This window comes from Furipterus horrens, unplaced genomic scaffold (genome assembly GCF_987537825.1).
Source record: "Furipterus horrens unplaced genomic scaffold, mFurHor1.1.pri manual_scaffold_9, whole genome shotgun sequence".
NCBI classification, from domain to species: domain Eukaryota; kingdom Metazoa; phylum Chordata; class Mammalia; order Chiroptera; family Furipteridae; genus Furipterus; species Furipterus horrens.
Genome location: NW_028327179.1, coordinates 20700708 through 20717455, shown reverse-complemented (window position 1 = coordinate 20717455; position 16748 = coordinate 20700708). Strand labels below are relative to the sequence as shown.

At 33.8% G+C, this 16748-nt stretch overlaps 1 protein-coding gene across 2 annotated transcripts in view; it reads right to left on the bottom strand.

Annotated features, from left to right (window-relative positions):
• Positions 1-16748, bottom strand: part of MEOX2 (mesenchyme homeobox 2) — a 71339-nt gene that overhangs the window by 19150 nt on the left and 35441 nt on the right. For both annotated transcript variants that reach the window (XM_090287819.1, XM_090287820.1), the window contains exon 2: positions 594-766. In XM_090287819.1, the coding sequence (XP_090143945.1) occupies positions 594-766 (173 nt within the window). The remainder of the gene's footprint in view (positions 1-593; positions 767-16748) is intronic.

The window sequence follows — 16748 nt, the reverse complement described above, 5'->3', positions numbered from 1 at the left end:
CAGGTGAAAACATTTAAAGGTCAGTGCTTGAACTTCCAACTCTTTCTCCACATATTGAGATGCCAGAGTCAGACGGGGGCCAATGAGTAATTATTTAGAATGCTGGACTTGTAAAGTTAGTATAGGCTGTAAGCACATAATACAGTCTTTTTGTTTTGTTACTGAGATTCAGGGATTTATGTGTTAGTGCAACATAACAAACCCTACCTGAGCAATAGAGGAAACTAATATGAGGTAGCCTACTTTCTATTATACCAAATAAGGAGATTTTGAAATAAAAACAAACAAAATGCCCCACCATATGCCATCATTATGGAAAAGAAATAATATTTTAAAACCAGAATGGGCACAATCACAGAATAAAGAATGATTCCTTAAACTGAATTAATGTAGTTTTCTTTAACACATTGCTATCTTATCCTTAATTTTGTTATTTTGCTGGGCAAAAACTTCAACATGAAATAGAACATCTGTCTTCCAAATGGTGTTTAAGAACCATAGAACCATAGATCTAGATATTGCAAAAATGACTGGAGAAGATTTTTGACCCAAAGCAATTCAAAATAGCATATCACAACAATATCTAACTTTACCTGTCTTTCAGTGAGATCCAGATTCACAGCTATCTCATATCGCCTCAGTCTGGTTAGATAATTATGATGGGCAAATTCTGCTTCAAGTTCTCTGATTTGCTCTTTGGTAAAAGCCGTCCTTTCCTTCCTGGGTTTGCTATTGACTTCTGACTTGTAATTGCCTTCCTGGGAGTCTGAGGGAAACAAAAGACAAAACATGAGAGATAATTGGATTTAATTAATTCATTCAAACACATTCAAAAATGTCATTCATTTACCAGAAACATTTATCGAATTTCTTTAGGTATGTGTTTGACAGGGGGAAAAATAGACACCAAAAACAATAAGACTGATCCCACCTAATCAGGGTTAGTTTACACATTTTTTTATTTTTTCAATATATCCTCAAGTGACTCACAACCTAATTGGGAAATGTCTAGTTTTTTTTTTCTTTTGAAATATGAACAAAGATTTACTATGTTATTATAATGATAAAAAACCAGTGCTTACCTACAAAACAATTTTAGATATACAATTTTGCCTAATAATTTGTTTAACATATATATTTGAGTTCTAAGTCTGGTTAAACAGAGGAATTGTAAAAAATAGTGGTAACTCAGTATATGAATATTTGAGCAATTCAGACATTTAGCAAGTGAATTATAAGTCAGTTCAAGATCAGTCTAAGTATATATAAGTAAGAATATGTGCATTTATTAGCCTTTTAATTTAATTTTAAGTTCAGTCTTTTGAGGCCAATAGCAATGCTCTTTTCTATTTCATATAATACTTAGCCCAACATGGAACCTATAATTAAATTGTGTTCATATATTTAAAATATGAGCAGAGTTAAAATTTTTTTATTACACATGAGATAAACATAAGATGCACAAGACCCAACAGCAGCTTTCCAAATACCAAATTGTAAAATGCCATGTATAAGTAATAACTTAGAGCATATCATTCCATCTTTATTCCTAAGGGTTCAAGACATCAATTACATATAGTATTTCATTTATCCACAGAATATCCCTGAGATGTCAGAGAAGGAAAACTCTGACTCCAAAAAACCTCCGCTGCCTTGCGGCATACCTCTTCAGGGGAAAGGCTAAGGGAGTAAACCCCGACAGAAAATCCGAAGCCGGAGTCCCTAAGGCGGTTTGACGTTGTAGTCAACACCGGCAACTCCTGCGGCGCACCTGAAGCCAAGCTGTATTGACTCCGTCTTTCCCTTGGACCCTTCAGCTGCGAAGAGAGGGGGGGGTGTGCTGCATGGGCAACAGCAGACCCTCCATATCACCCTGCCCAGGCTCTGTAGCTTCAGCTTCACTGGAGAGGACACTCCAGCGCCATCGCAAGATGTCGATTCAACACGGGAGGAGACAGATACCGTGTCACTCCCGAGTCGGACTGCACAGCCATTCTCGGCGGTGCAGATAGACTCTTAAGAAGCTACACCATCGTCTCTCGAGACGGACGGCTGCCGACGGATCCCTGAGATGTGGGTTAGAAGACCTTCTTAATATACAGAAGAACAGAATGTGCGTCTACAGTGGAAAATAATTCCATGTAAAACAAGTGATAGCTAACCATACCAGCTCTAGTAATTCATGTCAAATTCATCTTCAGTGACACGGCAACACAATCAAGATAAAGACATGTTTGCACTTTCTTGAAAATTATTTCAGTTTTCTAGTTATTTTTGAGCATGTATGATACATATAAATAGCAATGTCTTTATTAGGTGGGAGTACAATAAATTCTTCTATGAGCCCAGATGAGAGAAGTGATATAGGAAAAAGGATGGTTACTCAAAGGTTCCAGAGAGTGACATTTTAATGTTTTTTAATTGACAAAGGTAATAAATGGCCCAGCTTTATGAAGGATTTTGTCAGGCAACACTTGTTTCTTCATCCAACGATGCTTAAATATATTAAGGCATGAAAATACAAACATTTTTTTTTTTTCCTTTTTGTCTGGCCTGGGGGAAGTCTAACTGAAGTCAAGAGAGTTCTGCATATTGAATATCCACTAGACAAGGCCCTCTAATGTAAATAATTTTGTTTTGACTCTTACCAGAACCTAAACTGGCCAGATGTGAAGTTTTCTAGGTCTAGTAGCAGCAGCAGCAATAGGTTTGTGTCAAAATTTTGGCACACCGGCCACGACTTTTCCTCTGAGGGATCACAGAGTATGTTTCACTGACTGGTACGCTGGAACCGTCCAAAATTCTTCAGAATTCACTGACCACATTTCTGGGCTTGTCACTGGCTCCCCACCTTGGCTGTGCAGGCAAGACTTCATGCAGAGCAAGGAGTGGTTTGTGACATGTCACACACAGGCCCACTGCACTTTATGGTAAGTCACTGGGACCAGGTGAGTTACATAATAAATGATGTGTGAGCTCCCATGCAGGCCATGTCTGCTTTACCAGCTTACCAATGCCAACTTACTAGGCCCTAAGTAAAACATACAGCCCAACGCCCACTTCTTTTAGCTTCACATCTGCCTACCTCCACGTCTTTTGGAGGGTTTAGCTATTCTGGTATTGTGTGAGCAAAACTTCCCAATGATTAATTAAAAAGAAGAAAGTTTAACGTTTCCACACGGGTCATTCTGGCAGACTGTAAACTCAGTCACAGCCCAGAATACTCAGATAAGTCCCTCCCGTAAGAATCTGTGTTCTCACGTGAATCAAAAGAATTTTTGCCAATTTGGAGCCATGCTCAGTCTGAAATCTGTGGTTGATTATTCTTTATGTGGGGACAGTGCTCTTTTCCCTTCAGTAAAGCAACTCTGGAAACCAACAGCAAAGCCAGAGCATTTTTTCTCACGAGCAATTCAATTTGAATGATTCATAGTTAACACATTCCCTTATATAAGCATGAATGAACAAATTCACATTGAAAAGGAAAAAAAAGAAAAAAACAAATTCACACTGAGAAAACCCTATTAACTCTTATTTATTTTTAAAATTGACTTACTTTAACTTTTGTGACATTCAAAAGTACTTCAAAAATACCACAAACGCACACACACAAACCAACACAAAAACATACAAAACTTGGGCCGATGCTTGGGAGAATGGTCACATGTAATGGATTATACACATGCCCATTGTAACTCGAAATATACAACAGGAGGTTTATACATCCAGTGACTGAATTTAAACAAAAGTCTGGCTATAATTCAACATTTAAATCCAAAAGCAACTAACTGACTGCCCAAATTCCAAACCAAAGTAGCTCGTGAAGTGAAACCCACTGTAAACTGTGCACACTTGAATTTACATAAGGACAAATGAAATAATTATATTAGTAATTAACACGACAAAGAGTGGGGGTGTGCTTCATGACCTCATTACTTAAGAGAGAGGTCACTGTAGCGGAGGCTGCATCAGTATTAATTCCTTCGATACTTTTTTCTTTGTAATTGTGACTCTGTTGTGATTTTCACCCACAATATTTCTATTTTTTCTTTCCTATTAAAGGCATCTTCCTTGGAATTGCACTACTGGATTATACATCCTATAATCTTAAATTTTAAAAATTCTTTCACTTTTTTCTACATTTTTCAAAACCCATCATACGCAGACCCTGAGCCCCTCCTACTCTCACCCAACCAGCTTTTCTAGGGTGGAAAATGGGTGGAATCCTTGGAAGAGGCTTTGGGCAAACTGCACATCAGCTTCCATCTGTTTCCCAGCTGTTTCAACTGAGGCAAAACTCCCTTCGTTTTCTTCCACCTCCCATATCCTCTGCCAAATGGTAGGTGTTGAGGGGGAAATCTGGAAACTGCTTTCCTTTCTTCCCTACAACCACAAACAAAATGTCGCCATCTGTACGGTATATCCCACTGTAAAATATTACAGTTGTTGTTCCTCATTTCAGATACTTTAATGCACGTGTGAGTGCACTCGCTGCTCGGAGGAAATGTTGACTTATGTATTCAGGTATAGTTGGCAGTCACAATTCCATAACCTTTTGCTCTCTGGGACTATGCTAATGGAAGAAGTCTGCAATACTTCCGTGGAGGATAAGAATTGCCCTCCAAGGATCAGTTCTGTCTAGCATTTAGAACTTCTCCACATGTGACTTTTCATTTCCCCTAGTGCAAAAGGATGCCAAAAGATAATAATGTTTTATTGAAGACAACTAATGTGAGGGCTTGGTCTATTCACTAGTGGCATGAAATCCTTTTTCGCAAACGAGAAATATTAAAGTATGACTGAGTATATTTTTGGCTACCCAGGGTAAACTTATTAACTTGTTTAAATGAAGAACATAATTTACCTATGTCTGTAAAGTAACAAGATATAAAGGAAGGTCTCTATAGCTTAGACTAAAATGAATACTTTTCATATTCTCAAAGAAAGAATGAAAACTAAGCCACAGTCTATTTTTGTCCTTTGCAACTTCTTGTATCAATGTTTTCTAAGCTAAAATGATAGATAGTCTGTCTTATTAACAAAGCTGAACAAATAGTAGGTATAGAAGCTAATGATGGTGATTGCCAGAGGGAAGGGGGTGGGGGAGTTAAAAGAGAGTAAAGGGGGTTAAATGGTGACAGAAGGAGACTTAATTTGGGGTGATGAACACACAATAAAATATACAGATGATGTACTGTACAATTGTATACCTGAAACCTATTTAATTTTACAAACCAATGTCACCCCAATAAATTCAATAAAAAATAAGCTAATGATTATTTTTCATAGGTGCAGGGATTGTGGATGGAGGAAGGGAAATTTATAGAATAATCTAACTGATGCTAGTAATTTTCACATTTAAAAGGGGAAATTGCCTTCCTTTTAGGAAATTTATCCAACTTGCTACCCAAACCTCTTAATAAGTGGGCATTTCAGCCTCTCCAGATTTTTTTTCAGGGTAAACAATGTTCCCAAGGAGTTCTTAAATCCTCTCAGACTGATCCACTCTCCCAATTTCAGAACCACTGCCACAGTGAGCTACTATTACTAATGAATGAGTCTATTATACACTGAGGTGTGTAAGGAAAAAAAATAGGTTTGAAAATCACTATGCTAAATTTGGAATGGAAATGAGCACTGAAAACATCCACTAGGTCTTATAACTTTGATATGAAAAAAAAGTACAGCTATGAGAATAGTTTTTCTAATAAAACAAAACCAACTTTCAAAGACATAAAATATAATTTCCACTATTTGTATTCAACATGCAAAAGTCATTCTACAGGCTGGGCCAGGGACTGTCAGTTGGTGGATGTACTCTTTCACCATCCAGCCTCCCTATTCATTGTCTCCTTGATTATTCTTGGGATGTCTACTATGCTCTCAGAGATGAAATAACTCAGATAAATCCCAATTTAGTAAAATAAAAGATATATTCATTTCTATTATATTCGTGTAGCCAATGGCATGTTTTGAAGAAATAACTTAAAGAGGATATTCTATTTATTTCTGTCAAAAACAATGAAGTTTCTACTTAGTAGACTATATTGAAAGATTAATTGTGTATAGCTAAAAAAGGTATATTGTAGAATAGTTACTATTATGTAATAGTAAATTTTAGTTTATAGAGTTAACATTTTCCCAAAACATTTGAGCTATTTTTATGCAATTAATTCTTCAAGTGCAATTAATCAAATTTGGTGTATATGAGTGTGTCGATATTTGGCAATAGCTAGTTATGTAAGAAAATAGTATAGCTGGTGACTTATTATACAATTATGCTATACAAAGTAATAATATATATAAAGGGAAAGTGTATGGAGACTTGAGATACTTTATAAATTCTGTATGTCTTTAGGTTGAAGAGAGAGAGAGGAAGAGAACTGATAATAGCACAAGATTGGTCTAAAATTGGTACCAATTTAATAATCAGTGTTAATATGGATATGAATAATTTAAAAACATATACTTCATAATTTACATAAAAATAAACTATTTTAGCCTTTAATGTCATCCACACCTTATATGTAGGAATTTCCTTAGAATAAGTAATGATCTTGTCCTGGCATTGCATTACACTCTTGGGATAAACTGGCAAATACACCTAAGTTTTTTTCTTTTTCTCTCTTCTATAATTCTGAGATGATTGCAGTTCTAAAATTTTAGTCAATTTAAAATAGGTCTCTATTAATAGCTAATTTTAATCCTCTACATTTTTGTGCCCATCAATATAAGAATTTAGTTTTACCTTACAGCCTCTTCTTAGTAGAGGCCCTTTGTTTTTAAATAACGAGACTTTAAAAGTTGATTTTGTTTTAATTTCATTAACTAGCTTTTTTAACTATTTATTTACTATGTAGTTCTTTCAGATCTTAAAACGATGTGAACCTAATGGTTCTTTCTTCATAACATAGATACAAAGTGAAATATACAAAGAACTAAAAAATTATGAAATTAGTATCATGATTAATGTTGTATAGCACTAAACCTATTTAATGAAAACAATATTTCTGTAAAAATTTAAAGAGTTCAAAGATACACAAAATCAGAATACAACACCACATACTTGAATCAAATTTAGCATAGGTTTAGTTCTAACTACCAAGTTCAAAGTATTTACCACAAAAACAAAAATATGCATTACATGTCTTCCATGTAGATATAAACTTCTTCAATCTTGTAACGCACTCTAGGCTTAGAAACTGGTTACAGATGCTCAGAACTGGCTTCACGCCTCTCACTATGGCCCAGAGAAAAAATATAAACTACAAAAAAATCATGGCCACCTGTCCAACAAAACAAAGCACATATAAATGCATGGGTGGTGCCTGAAGCAAAGGAATTCACAAGGATCATCATTTGCACCGGCAATGGGACTAGGAACCCCTAGAGAAGAGTTTTTGACATACAGCATCCCATTACATTCTTGCCGATCATACTAGCTTAAGGAGTGCACACCTAATCAGAGATCCCATCAAACAGTCTCTGTTCCTTTCTTACAGTGCTTACCACATTCTGCCACTATGTGGATCCTTTCTTTCCTCTACTAAAACATGTGTTTGATACCAAGTACGGTTCTCGCCTATTGAAGGTGAATAAAGATAACACTGTGGCATTCACATTTACATTTTACTCCATGCAAAAGCAATGGACAAGGGCACGAAAGGATGCAAACCTCCACATACACCCCTCCTTTCATCTCCCATTCAGTTCTTCTGTCAGCAAATGGTTTGGAGTTCTATGGTATTCGTGTATCCTGAGAGAATGAGGAAGAAAATAAACTTTTTCAGGAATTAGGGATAACAGGTAACTAACTTGGCAGTGGCCAGAAGAATGGTGACATTTCTAATTTACTGTTACCAATGGGGCCAAAAGGACTGAGATCTCTTACGACATCAGACAACAGCATACGGCTTTTGCAGTGAGTGAGTTGCCAGAAAACTCAGGGCCAAATCTGCCAGCCGCTTGGTAAATCCCTTGGACATGAAACAGGAGAGCTTCCACAAAGTTTTCCTTTATATTCTGGGAGACAAGTACCTGTCTCCCAAGGGTGTGAGAGCTTGCATTTATGCCATGGTTCTGAGCCTTTTCTGGCAAGTCACCATAGTGACTTTAGTCTATTTTTATAGCAGTATAACCCATAAATTATTGTGCTTGTCATTTATCTTCATCATTGCTTTGCTTCTCTGGATTCTAGACTTTAGGTAGTTTAATATTAAGAAATTTGCTTTATTCATTTTCATATCCCCAATATTAAGCACCTAATTCTGAATTTCTGCTGGATCCTTGATTTTCATTCTCTGGTATTGGATTATGATTGCAGTGATAACCCTATGAAGCCTTATTCTAAGAATCTGAACAACCTTCAACTTTAAAAAGAAGAAAGCATACAATATTGCCTTATATTAACTTTTCAAAGCACTTTTACACATCTTTCACATAAGCAATGGCATGTGGGAACAGGAAATATTACTTCCATTTTATATCTGTCATTATAACTCTAAACATTCAGGTAGAAAAGTACCAAATCAGTGTCACAGTTAGAAAATTTAAGACCCAAGAAAGTCAATGTTATACCAAGTGAAGGAACAGTTGCACCTAGATTATAATTCCCACCCTCAGCAATATTGACATTTTGGACAGAATAATTTTGTGGCATTTATGTTCAGTGAAATATGAACACATTCAAGATAAATGAGTGGTGCTGGCTGTCTGGGACACTATGGAGTGTTTAACAGCGCTCCTGGCTTCTACTCTCTAGATGCCTACAGCCACTGCAGCCCATTTTAATGTTGCCAGATACTATACAAGACTCCACATTCAGTTTAAAATCCAAATAAACAATGAATAATATTTTACTCTAAGTATATCCCAAATATTGCATGGGACATACCTATACTAAAAATAATGATCTCTGATCAGAAATTTGAATTTAACTGCCTCTATATTTATATTGGTTAATCTGGCAACCCTATCCTAGTTGTGACACTCAAAAAATGTCTCCAGACATTGCCAATATCCCTTATGGAGCAAAATTACTAGTTGAGAGCCCCCGAATACATATAATATTTGAGACAAGACATCAGTAACTCCAAGTTACACAACTCTCTGTAGGAATGACCAACTTGATACAGAAGTTAGTGTGAACTTATTGTGGGTAAATAACTCCACCTTTCTAATACAGCAAGCCTTATCACCTCCAAGTCAATGACTAGATTGTCTGCAGATTAACATTGCTCAAATGACAAGTGTCTTTGTCAATGCTAATTATATTTCTACAATAGATCAAAGCACCTAAGAGCTATGGTGAATTATTTTATTAAATAATGATTTCAGAGGCATGGCTTTTTAAGTTGAACAGTTTCTTACAAACCATTTATTTCTACCTGCTCTATTTATGGATGAGGGGAATGAGACTCAGAACAACTGAAGTGCTCGCCATAGGTCACATACTGTCATGCCGTATTTCTAGGCCTCAAATGTCATTCAGTGATAGAAATAGACATACACACATTTTCTAAACTCCCCAAATACCCTTACCCATTGCATGGCCTCTTGACAGAAACAAGAATTTGGGAAATAGTCTCATTTAATTGTGATACTAAATATTGCTATGAAACCTAAACTATACAAACAGAATCTTTATTACACAAGATGCCAGTGCACAGATGTTCAGAGAATAGTCTCTGCCACTTACCTATTTATTAAACCATTAACCTACTTTTCCCTCATCTTTAACATAGGGTTAAAGTGAAGAGCATTAAATTAAGTAAATCATTTAGTACAGTACCTGCATATTGTGAGCAGTCAATAACCAGTTGTAAGTTCTGGCCATTATTTGGGAAGGATGGTGGTAAAGATTTTAGTTATTGAAAATGACAGATATGATAAATGAAAACTCATAGACACATACAACAGTATGGTCACTACTAGATGGTAGAGAAGTGGGGAGTCGTAAAGAGTAAAGGGGGTCAAATATGTGGTGATGGAAGAAAATTTGACTTTGGGCAGTAGACATACAATGTAACATATGGAAGATGTATCATAAAGTTGTACACTTGAAACCTAATCTTATTAACCAATGTCACACCAGTAAATTTAGTTAAAATGTTTTTTAACTATAAACATGTATAACTGGGAGCATAAACTGTTTCAGATTTTTTATTTGAAGGTTTTAAGTGGTTTGATAATTTCTTGTGATGTTTTAAAAGTAATGCATACATAAATATAATACAATGTGCTGAAACTCCAAAAAACAAACAAACAAACAAAAAAAAAAAGCAGAGAAAAGAAAAGAAAATGATAGATTTGACAGAATTGGGCATTAGAAAATGTTTCTTTATAAATATAGGAAAATTTTGTTCTGAGCACAGGACAACCTAAAACCTAGGAAGTTTAAAACTTACACAGCAACTAGCCGACTTCTATTTTACATTCAAAATGGATGAATTTTTTGGCTAGTCTACAAATGAAGCTGAAGGTTTAATTATGATTTTCCAATGAAACTCTGGAGGTGACACTTTACAAGGCCCGCTGGGATCAATATATGAATTTTTGTTTCCTCTGAAAGTTTTACTGGGAAATTTGATGAAACTTAACCCAACCTGACATACCAATAAACTGGAGTCAGATAGTATGCTTTCGTGTGGGTTTCTTTTCCTTTAAAGAATTGGGGGGGCTTAATCTATGAATTTAGGTAAAGAGGAGTCACATTCTGTTTGGATGTTACAGTATACAAAATGTTTTTACTAACATTCTTAAATGGGTTAAAAAATCAGATCGGAAGTATTTACTAAACAACAATCATAAACCCAGTGTCTTAAAAACTGTTCTTATATGTTTGCTTGGAAATATTGTCTACTTATAACTTGCTTCACATAGAGAGTTTGAGAAGAAAGTCACTTAGGTATTTTTTATCCTTAGAAATAATCATCTGGAAGATTAATGGCAAATGACTTATAAATTGATTTTATTTTAACTTCACAGTATAAAAGACAAATTATTAAAATAATAAATAACACATAAATGTAATAAAATAAAAAGAATTGAAAAATACCAACCAAGTTGGGATTCTGGCCCATGCATCAAGCAGCAATTAATTAGTTTCCTTTTGACCACTGCCTGATAGTTGCATTAAATGCTCTGTGATCTATTTCTCTCCACTGCAGCCATACTAGCAAGAAGAGAAACAGTCTCAGGGTGACCTATATGCATTAAAGTCAATTTGTGATTGTTTTTGTAAAGTGATTTTCCTGATTAGAAGTCTAGGAATTTAGAACTTGTATTTATGGAATGCTATTTAATACTCTCCACAAATAGATTTCTTCTATTCACACTGACTAAATAATACTTGCTTTCTAAATAAATGAATAAAAATAAGTGCGCTGTGATCAAATCAACTTGTATGATTTAATAATTTCCCTAAATAGTAAAGAATAAGTCTGATATAAATGTATTGAACATAATAACATGAAAACGACAAAGAAGTTTCCGATGGCTCTCCAAATATCAGTCATATTATCCTCCCCCATTATCACTATTATTATCAATTTTTGAGTTGGGAAAAACTACAATAAAATTTACTTGGAAAACATCTATAATATGAGATCTGAGTAGAGGGACAAAAAGATAATTAAAAGGAATTTTCCATAGTAAAATGTTAAGAACTGCTGGCCTAAGCAGTAAAGAATATGCAAGTACAAGCAGTTGGTGACAAAGCCCAGTAAAGCCAAAATGGTTGCAATGGTCTACAAGATTATGAATAAGAAAGGACAAGATAAGGTCTCCATTTAGTTTATAACTGCCATTCTGAAAGATGAAGGGAGAAGTTGAGCTCGAAGAGACAGATCCTAAAGTTCCATTTAGACGAAAGAAATTATGAGTGATAGCTGAGTCCAAGATCTGCCTATTTGTGGGGAAACAGGTTATTGGAAACCGACAATGTTGTTGAACTGTTAGGCTCAAGAGTAAAGTGTTATTTGCATACCAATTTATGCTACAATCCATCTTTTAACCCAGTATCTACATCCTCTGCTCTATATTGAGAGCATCGTGTTATATATACACACAAATAGTTTATTGTGTAATGTGCTACAAAATGGGCTAATATGAGGTAATATCTATCCTAAAGTGGCTTACAATCAAGTTGGAGTTAGAAGCTGCTTAAGATAAATTCAAAGTTAATTATAAATAGCAATTTTGGATATAACATCACGGCAGTAATTAAAATTTGATGTTTTGAGGTACATAACTTGTGTTTTATTTGAGTACTTTACTTGACATGCATGAATAATATTGCTATTATTCCATTTGATGGAAAGGGGCAAGTATAGAAAAATGGTTATGTAAATTTGCATATATAACAGACCCTAACCATCTACCCATGAAGCCTTCCTTTAATCTTACTTATGATATGAAACGTTATGTATAAAGCCATAAGAACTACTAACTATACAGGGAGCTTCTAAAACACTCCTTTGGAAATCTTAAGTGCAATTACACATTTGAATGAGAAACGTAAGAACTTAAATGCAATTACTATCTATGCTTTTGTAATATTTTAGGGATAATTTGAATGTAGCACTAAAAGAATTACACTAAGAAAATAACTGTCATTGATAAAAATGTCATAATTGAAAATAAAATACAATCATTAATTTTACATTAGTTTACATTAGAAATACCTGCTACACTTATTTCTAATCTCTACTAAGATAACATATGAATAGTATGGAGCTGAACTGATGAGAAAGTAAAGCTTTCATCTAGGTCTTGTAGACAATTCATGGGTTATAATTTTACATCAAATTGAGGCATTCCATCAAAACTCACAATTTAATTAATAATTTCTTCACACATCATAGGTCAGAGCTTATAGCCTTTGAAATGTTTCAAAAGGTTATGAGGCATAGATATTAAATAGCATTCAGTGTTCTACTACACTGTGGAGGAAAAGGGGCTTAAGTGTCAAAAATTTTGTTGTACTTTACATCTGTGGGTTGATAGCTGTGTTGTACAAAAGAAGTGCACAATTTTTACTTCTAAAATGTAATATCCTGACACACACACACAATTATCTTGCAACTTGCAATCAATGGGAAAATCTTAACAACAGTATGCATTTTAAAAAGTTTTATTTTGATTAACAGAATTACAGTTTTTAAACCTGTATATATTTTTACAGCTTTACATACTGTTTATATCTTTTACATATTTTGACAAGAAGAATGACTTGGGGAAAGTAGCAGGAGCTCTGAAGCCAGCCAATCTAAGTTGGAAATGCACTGTGGCTACTTACTAACTGTGTGGTCTTTTGAAATTCAGATTCCTCATTTACAGAATTCACATGTGATTGTTGTAAAGAGGAAAGTTAGGGAATTTAAAATTGTATATCTGAAATGTAGTACCAATTCAATAATATACATCTATTATTAATAATATTATTAAACTTAAAATATATTATGAGTAAGATTTATTTAACTAAAATTTTTATGGAATCACATTTACTAGCATTTTAATTTTATTTGAATCATTAACTGTCATTTCACACCTACCATTTAGTGAAATACATCTTGACATATTTTTAAATAAAATTTATTTTAGAAAGAAGTGATTATATTTTCTAGCTCTTTTTACCAATGCACATTTTAAAAGACCCAGCTGTGCTCATAATTTCCTTGGCCAATCAACAAGATCTAATTATGTTTCCTTTAAAATATATATATGGATTTTTCAAGTCTGTATGATTTTATTTCTTTCATATTTTCTTTTATAGCTTTGCTACTAAAAAGTGAAATCAAAATTAAAGAATACATTTCTTTTTCTGGTTTTAATTAAATGAAATGCCAAAATAAAAAGTGTATGTATGTGAGTGTGAGAGTACCTAACTGTTTACACTCTAAACATTTAAAATATTTTATTTAGTCATCATTGTTCATATTTGCATTTAGCCAAATTAATGTAAATTTTGTTACATATATAAAGCACTTCTAAATTTCAAAAATTTCAATCACTTATGCAATGTTTTCATTCTCTTTATGAATGTTTTAGAATAAGTTATACCCAGTTATGAACTTGTAGGAGGGGAAATACTCAGGTTTGTTTAATTTGCCACTTTCTATGATGTAAATATTCTCACCATAGCGAATTTTAAGTCACTTAAGTAAGGTAATATCAACTGGCTCTCAAACATACTGACAATTTTAAAACTGGCTCCCTAGATCCCCTTCTAATCGGTCCTAGAACACTGTCGTAACACCCTACTATTTCACAAGTCAATCTGGCATTCAGAAACTATGAGAAAATCACAGATGCCAATCTCTACAGTGACAAGCTCCTGAAGAGGAAAGATTGGGCTAAGATAATATGACAGGTTGATTTGGGAATGACCCTAATGATTAGACAACAGTTTGTAAAGCAATAAAGCTCATCTATAGAGCTGACCACATTTGTCTATGATTCACTGACGACTCTTCTTGTTGTGTTGACCTAACAATCAATTCTCCAAGATGGATAAAGAGGTTATGTTCATGCCATTGTGTGCAAAGAAGAGGCTAAGAGTTGCTATAAATAAGTGAAAATGGTTTTTAATTATGTGGAATATATAGTAAACTTCCATTGCTAATCATAGGTTATTAGGGTATGCAACAATGATTTGCCTCCTCTCAGTGTTTTGTTTAAATGAAATAACAGCTGTATCAAACCTAAAACATAGAATAAATTATGTCAAGGAGAAAAGAACCACCCTTCAATATGCAAATATTGAAAACTGAAAGTATAGAAATGGTCTCATACCAGTGGGGGAAAATAGTCCAAATTTCCCACAACTGCAGTAATATATTTTTAAGATAGATATTAGAATTATTTTTTCCTAAAAATATTTTTACATTGGAATTACATAAGGAATTTAAAGAAAAAGATATTAGAGTACCCGAATTGTTAGCATTGTCAGCAAAGAAAAGAAGCATTTCTCACATAGTCTCTTGACTATTATGCTATCTTAAGTAATAGATAATATACAAAATAAACAAAGTACCTGGTCTCTCAAAAGAGTTGGCTTACAAATAGTAAACAGAAGGAGAATTACCACAGAAGCATACACAAACCTTGCATTCTGAGGAGTGTGTATGAGTATTTTTGTGTCACATGAATTTTATGTCACATGTGTGCATGTACTTGTAGAGATAGTAAGGAAAATCTTTCCTGTTTTTAAGCTTATGTTTAATTACAACATCAAAGGGACTCTTTCATAATAGGCACTTACTATGAAATACTGGAAATTAAAAAGAATGTGTTTATAAATAAGCTCCACGTCAAATAGTAACCACACAATAAGTGTTAATTTATTTACACTAAAATAACCACTTCCTGGAGATAGCTATGGAAATTAAAAGGGCAAAAGACTGGGCATAAACACCTCAGGGTTCATCCCTGTTCATCTGTCTCATAGTTGTGATCCCTCTGTACTCAGTTTACAGCTAGCTTCATCGGTTTCTTAAAAGGACAAGTGAGATAATATACATGAAAATACTTTATAAAGTTCCCCATAAATAAATAGAAAGGTTTACTTGAGACAAAGTTCCTACAGTACTTTGAAAATATATATTCACGATATAATTATTTTTCTCCCCAAACCTCAGATAAGGTGACACTGACTTTCTATTCTATCTCTCTCACATACCTATACATTTACTTCTTTCCACTCTGTAACATACTGTTTCTCAACTGAAGAAGAGACTAGCTTTATGAGATAGAAGCGTTTTGAATTTGAGTTTGATAAAGTATGCCAAACTCAGTAAAATACATGATGTTAAAGATCTAGGCTTCTGGAAATACTGTATTTGTGATTATATTTCAAATGTCCATTACAAACAGACCTCTATCATGCACTTAGCTATAAATCCATGTCTTATTTTAAAGATTTTTAATAATAAATAGAGAATGCTCTATAATGTATAATTAAACTTAATCAAAAACTTGAGTAAAGCTCTAGTTTTTTTCACTTAAATAAATTAGACTGACATAAAATTAATATCCAGGGTATTAAAGAATGATGATTTAGAATTAACTCTTCCTTTCTAAGATAATAATTGCTTTTATAACTGTTTTCTTTTTATTGATAGTACATTATACTCAAGGTACTATACTGGATGTTTCATGCATATGTCAAAATATGTACATTTGCCACACTAAATGCAATTTGTATATCATATTATCCACTAATTCTGTGTGTTTATATAGATGAACACGCAGAACAAGAAACAAATATAACAAATATAAATATCATGTAAAACGAATCATAACTAAGTCTTATACCTTATCTAATGTTCATAAACAATACTCAATTATTAGAAAAATTCCTTAAGTATTTTAATAGTACCTTAGGGAGAAATTTTTATTAGCTTACGGTCTTTTATCATAGTGGTTATGTCCTAAAAAATATTAACTGAGGTTTCTCTTGAGAAAAAAATTATCATGCAATTCCCACAAACCTATGTTGAAAGAACATCATCATTGCTCATTTTACCAATACTCCAGGTTTGCCTTATGAACCCACCATAGTATCTCAGTGTGGTCTCTGTGCTTTCCACATTAAAATGGTAAGACATTTCCAGACATATGGCTCAAAGATATGTTTTAGTAAACTCTATGGCTAAGTTCAACAAGCACTAAGATTCTGCTTAATATGGAAATGTCTACTTTGATGGTTCAATTTCTTTGTCTGATCACATTACGCTATTTCTTTTCCT